A 6141-nucleotide genomic window follows, 5' to 3' on the forward strand; every position below is an offset into this window, starting at 1 on the left:
GGACCCCCTGCTTCGTATCCCATTATGTTTTGTTTTCTACCTCTTCTCCGAGGCCGCAGTTTGCCTTCCAGCCAGCCTGTCTTTGATAAAGCCAACCCGCAGCGTGCCGTTTTGAACTCTTGTCTCACAAAAGCAAACGAGGGAGGCTGAAACGTTCACACGGTGTCCCATCACAGAGCATCGTCTGCAGGAATGAAAACCACAAACCAACCTGGTTCCATTTAGAGCCCTGCCACCATGCACACAGGTTTTATATATATGTATACATATATATTTATCTATATATATACATGCACACACCCACACATGACTGCATACACAGTGACGTGCACACACACATACATGCACACCTTATAGCACAGATATGTTACTGGTGAGTGTGTTGAAAGCAGCAGTCCGCTGTTTCCCCCCAGGATGTTTACAGCTGGGATCACCAGGCGAGTCTGGCTTTCTGGCAGCTTTACAGCAATAGCAGGGAAACCCGGACACACACACACACACGGACACACACACACACAAAAGGGCACCCAAAGAAAATAAATCTCACAGCCACTAAAGTAGAGAAAAATAACACATGCCATTTATCTCCACTTGTGTGCCACTTAAATGCATGAATGTCATTGTAAGAGTGTATGAATATCACACATGCTATAAAATCACAGTTGCATGTGGGGGTCTTTTTTTGTACATTTTTGTTTCTTTTCAACCATTTTTTTTTCTCCATTCACGTTTCCCCGCTCTGCTTTGGGAAGCTTCGGGCTACAGAGCAGCCTGATTCAAAGAATTGGCATGTCCTGTGGTAATACAGACCAGAAGGTTTCAGAGAGCACACACACACACACACACACACACACACACTAACCAAAACATCCTGGCACCGCTAGTTGGGTTGAAAGTTATTATTAGTGTCTGGGGGTGGTGTGTGACTGTGTGTGTGTGTATGTGTGTGTTTCTGTGACTGTGTGTTGCCAGACTACGACAAGGGTTTTCCCCATGACAAGAGGCAGCCAATAAAACGGCGGTGCGCTGTTTTGTGAGTCGGCGTAAAGAAACACGTCAATGTGTCTGAATTTAGCTGCGAAAACTGCAGGGAAAAAAAAAATTGCACAAAATCTGCATTTCTAAACCGCGCGGTGGTGCATTTAAAAAAAAAAATACCTGAAGCATAAAAATTTGATCAGATGTGTGTTTTTTGGAAAGTATCCACTCAGGCACTCAGGAGCACTTTAACCTCCAGTGTGTGTGTGTGTGTGTGTGTGTGTGTGTGTGTGTGTGTGTGTGAGCAGCAGCCTATATAAAATGTGAAGCTTGGATAGAAAATATAATGGAAAGTTTCTTTTTTCTTCTTCTTCTTTTTTTTCTTTACCCATGCCATGGAGCTGAGCTGTAACACCAGTGTTGGTTTTAGGTCTCCATGCGCTCTCGCTTGCTCCAAATAAATATACAGTACAAGAAGGAAGGAAAAGAAGGAGGGAGGGGGGCATAAGGGAAGGAGAGGGAAAGACTGAGGCAGAAAGAATGGAGAGATGGACCGACGGATGAGGGGAGGGCAGGATGACGGAGCGTTTCTCCGGCTTTTTTGGGATGAACCTGTGAGGGTGTCAGAGGCAGCGAGGACGGGAGGATGAACGCGACACCAGGGCTTTCTCCTTGTTGCCTCCCCCCCTCGGTGCTACCTTTTCTCCCCACTTTCTCCCCTCTTTCACGTGGTCCTTGTTACTCCTGCTGCTAACCAGCTAACAAGAGACACTCCTGCTGCCTCCTCCCCTCTGCTGCCTCTCAGTTCCACTCTCGCTCTGTGTCCTTTCTTTGAAATGAAGTAAGTTTATTAGAAGCAGCTTGTGTGAGTGAATGAGTGTGTGTGTGTGTGTGTGTGTGTGTGCATGTGTGTGTGTGTGTAATTGGTAACAGGGCAGGGCAGGGGGCTCTGGTATGCACATGTGTGTGCCAGCTTCGGTGTCTGACATGCTGGGGGGTCCTGACTTTTTAGAAAAGGCCGTCTCAATCCTACACACACACACACACACACACACACACACACACACTGATGTCAGCGAACACAGCGGCTGTGGCTAAGGCCTGGAGACACCGAGACTGTGGCTAGCTCCTAATAGTCCTGCAAAGCATCACGGGACACCACTCTGACCAGTCGGTCCAGTAACAAAGCACGCCGGGTCAGATCGTCTCGGCGTGCAGAAACACGACCGCCGAAGTTGACCAACAGTCAGATTTGCCAGCGGGATGAGCTGGAATGAATGTTGGAGCAGAAAGTGGAAAAGAAACTCGGAGAATAAACACATTAAATTATTCTCCTGGTTTTGTAATTTGTTGGAAAAGAAAAAACTGAAAGTGCTGTTGTTACAAATGAGACGGGCGCTGATGCAGATAGCGCCCACAGTGAAATGTAATGGTCCATTATATCACAGGAATAGTCAGGGCATGAGAGTACACAGTCATTAACGCTGCTTAATGGCATTTCAATATGACAGTTCATCTCTTGAAATTACTGGGTTGCAGGGATAATTGCAAAATCATTGGAAATGTTTTTTTTTCTTTCTTAATTTATGTGTTTCTGCTATTTTCTCGATAACCATGACAGCACCCAAACAAAAGACTGGACAAATAGTTCCCATGTTCAGCCGCACTTTGGGTAACACCAGAATATGACCGATAGTAACTCAGTGTGGGTGTTATAAGTTCACATTTAGGTAAATTTAGAGTTAAACACACTCTCTATTTGTTGGTAACTTAGAGACACTGTCATCATTACATAGCTCATCCACCAGGGGGCACTGTCTTGTTTATTTTTCAACTGTAAAATGTTTCTCAGTGCATAACTCAAACTCTTTAATGACCTTTTTTTTTAAGGACAAAACATACTTATATACATTGCACAGATTTTCAAAAACTGATATCGGCCTCAGAAACTCAGTTTCATTCAGGCTTTGCTTTGCACCCCAATAATCAATAATCTTGCAAAATATTAAAGTGCAAAAATCTTGTTTGTTTAAAGACAAAAACAAAGGAAATCCCTACACTGTAAAAGATCTTGAAGGATTTTTTTTTGTTAAATCAACTCACATTTTCTAGTTTACTTAATTTAAAGTAAGTTTTGCTTTTATCTGAACTTTAAATATCTAATTTTTATCTTCCACTTTAAAATGTAAAAACATGAGCTCTTTTAACATGAGCAGCTGAAAGTTCCCTCAACTCAATAAATTAAGTTTGTAAGAAACAAAACAAACATTAAAGCAGACTTCCCAGGATGCAGTGCTGCAGAGTTAAACCTCCTCAGGGACTCTTGTTTGTTGTAGTTTGAAAAAACAGACACAGTGGAAACTGGTGTGTGTTTAAAACATGTTAAACTAAGTTATGGTTGTTTCTTCTAATAATAACTAAAACAAATCCAACCATGACAACGGCTAGAACTGAAGTCAGTCCAAAAAAAACAAGAAGAAACTCTTAAAACTTAGAAAAGTTAAAAGGAAAGCAAGTCTGCTGGCAACCACTGTCTCTGTGACTATTTGAGTTAACTTAATATCTTGAGTTTATTGGACTTGTTTTCTCAAATTCAGTTGATTTAACTCAATCAGTTTTGCACTTTCACGACTCATAAAATGACTTTAACTAAATAAATAATTGCAGCACAGTTAATTTACATTTCTAAGCTGAAATAACTTAAAATGATTTACAGTGTACGTCCTGTGCTTCGTATTCAGCGATTTCTTTTTTGTGATTTTTCGTCAAGCGTTCTCATCTTGCAATGAGCATTTTTGTGTAATTTTATCAGTCTTTAATGTTCTTTGGACTGCACCATACGGCAGCTAACTGGTGCTTTAAAGATTTGACTGGCAGATGATTCAGATGTGAAGGCATCAGACCTGCAGCTGTGAGCACTGACGCAGATATACAACATCCTAATTCTGTGTGTTTGTTTGTGTGTGACTGAACTCACCTCGTCATCCTTGTACCAGGACAGAGACTCGGCAGTGAGGACGAACCAGTACTCCTTGGCTCCTCCTTTCATGATGCCGATGTTGTTGATGGTCAGCCAGCCCTTTCTGATCACCTGAGGAACAGACGGACACACGGACACACACAAGGACAGAAAATAATTAGAAATAAGCGGGTAAAAGTCGCCCACCTTCTATTTCTATATCTCATAAAACTTAACAAAATCATCCTGGACATGTAACAGCTATTAAAGTGTAATGAAACTGCTTCTAATGGAGACAAGAAGCAACAAACGCTCAACCCACAGGACTAAAAACACACTGTTTTTTTCTGCTTTACCCTTAACTTATTTCACTCTCTGCACCTCACAGACACTACAGACACATACAGGACGTGGTGTGCGAGTTATTTACCTTGAACCGATCGCTAACTCCTCTCTCCGGCTGAATGAGAATGTGGAGAGAATATTACAAAGCTACGCCATCGCAGGACATTAAGTAGAGGCCAAATACACAAGGTTGGTCATTTACCAGCACATTACAGCTGGCTGCTGGGACGGCAGCAAAGGGGGACAGCAAGCAGGGCGGGGATGAGGGAGCTAAGGAGGCTACCATCAGAACGGCCCAAGTCAGACGTTTTAGATCATGCAGCAAAATGCAGGCCGCTTTACGCTGTATGTGCTCTACTGATAGAACGGAGCTTTATTTCATAGAGGAATAAGCTACTGCATGTCAGTGTTAGGCTTTCCAACCAACACACGTTGATCTTCTTAAGGCTAGCAGTGTTTTACTGGGAGGAATACTCACATAAAAGATGGCCGCACCGTTATCAGTTTTAGATTCTGGACTTGATTTCATTGTGTAAATATAATTAGATGTGTCCCACAGACATTCAAAACTGTCCCTCGTGTCATAAAAGGAAAAAAATATGTTGGAAAAAAGGAAGATTCTATGTCTAGAAGTCTGTGATTTATTCACATGTAATGGTTCATTGTATTTGGTAATTTTTAGAAAGTTATGAACAGAATTTAACCCTCTGAACCACAAAACCAGTCGATGGGTTTTAAAGGCATGTTATCCCTGAGAAATGCCAAAATGACAGAACTAGAAACTGTAATAACAGAAGAAACCAGCGGAGAATTGTGACATCAGTTTGTTCTACATGTCTCAGTTAAAAGATCTCTTCTACAAATTACATTCTGCAAAAAACAAAAACTCCTGTGCTCTTCGACACAGTTGTGAAGCTGTGACTGATTCAGCCATGATCAACATTTGCATGACAAAAAATAAGGGATTTTTGACTGAACTAGGCTGAACTGCAGGCTGTGTTTTGGTTCAGCAAATAGGAGACAAATATAGAAAGTAATTAAAAGCCTAAGTGGTAAAATTGCTAATGTATGCACGGTCAGTTTTTTGAGAATTTAAGAAATGTTGTATGTGTTGATTCTAGTTTTTTTCTATTTGTATGCAATAAATAACCGAAAAAGGTTAGTGTTTTGTTTTTTTTCCTTTTTAAAGATTTAAAGCATTAAAACTTTGTCATACCTGAGTTCTCCCCACTTATAGCCATGGGTGCTCTGTTCCATAGAGGTGCTGGATTTTATATTGCAGTGAAAAATGAGCCCACAGTGAGGAAACATGTGACAGGAGCAAAACACACAGAAACTGTTTGGGATTCAGAGGGTTCTCAAAGGATTCTGTTGATTTGAAACAATACTTGGCTGCACATAATACAACTGCATCAGCGACTGATGATTCCAGCGATTCATTAAGCAGCAGTGATGCTCTCCAGCTGCACATCCACTGTGGAGTTTGTACATTTGTGTTTCAGGGGGGTCCTACAGTTCCCAGGTCAGAGCTGCTGAATGAGAACAGAAGCCGCGAGGTCTTAAAGGGCCAACGACATCCATTTATAAACAGGAAGTAAAGTTCACCACTTTGTTTACTATGTGCCTCCAACCTCTGACCCTAATCTGGGTGGTTGTTATGACAACTGACAACCACGGAGCTGCCATATGTCTGCCACACTGCAGGCCCGCCTCTCCCCTCTGGTACTTTGGGTGAATTAGGAAGAGGGAAGGAAGTCTGACCTATTTTGTTTGATTCATATCATCAAGAAAAGAAAATCTTTTTATCACTTTGTTGCCTCCCTTTGGTTTTTATTCTCCTTCTCTAAGCAGTTCTAGAC

General features: G+C 41.8%; 1 protein-coding gene across 3 annotated transcripts in view; it reads right to left on the reverse strand.

Moving 5' to 3' along the window:
- The window catches only part of dnm1a (dynamin 1a), a 74049-nt gene that overhangs the window by 21621 nt on the left and 46287 nt on the right, over nucleotides 1–6141 (reverse strand). For all 3 annotated transcript variants that reach the window (XM_008301618.1, XM_008301617.1, XM_008301619.1), the window contains exon 15: nucleotides 3956–4069. In XM_008301618.1, the coding sequence (XP_008299840.1) occupies nucleotides 3956–4069 (114 nt within the window). The remainder of the gene's footprint in view (nucleotides 1–3955; nucleotides 4070–6141) is intronic.

This window comes from Stegastes partitus, unplaced genomic scaffold (genome assembly GCF_000690725.1).
Source record: "Stegastes partitus isolate 25-593 unplaced genomic scaffold, Stegastes_partitus-1.0.2 Scaffold1691, whole genome shotgun sequence".
Taxonomy (NCBI): Eukaryota; Metazoa; Chordata; class Actinopteri; family Pomacentridae; genus Stegastes; species Stegastes partitus.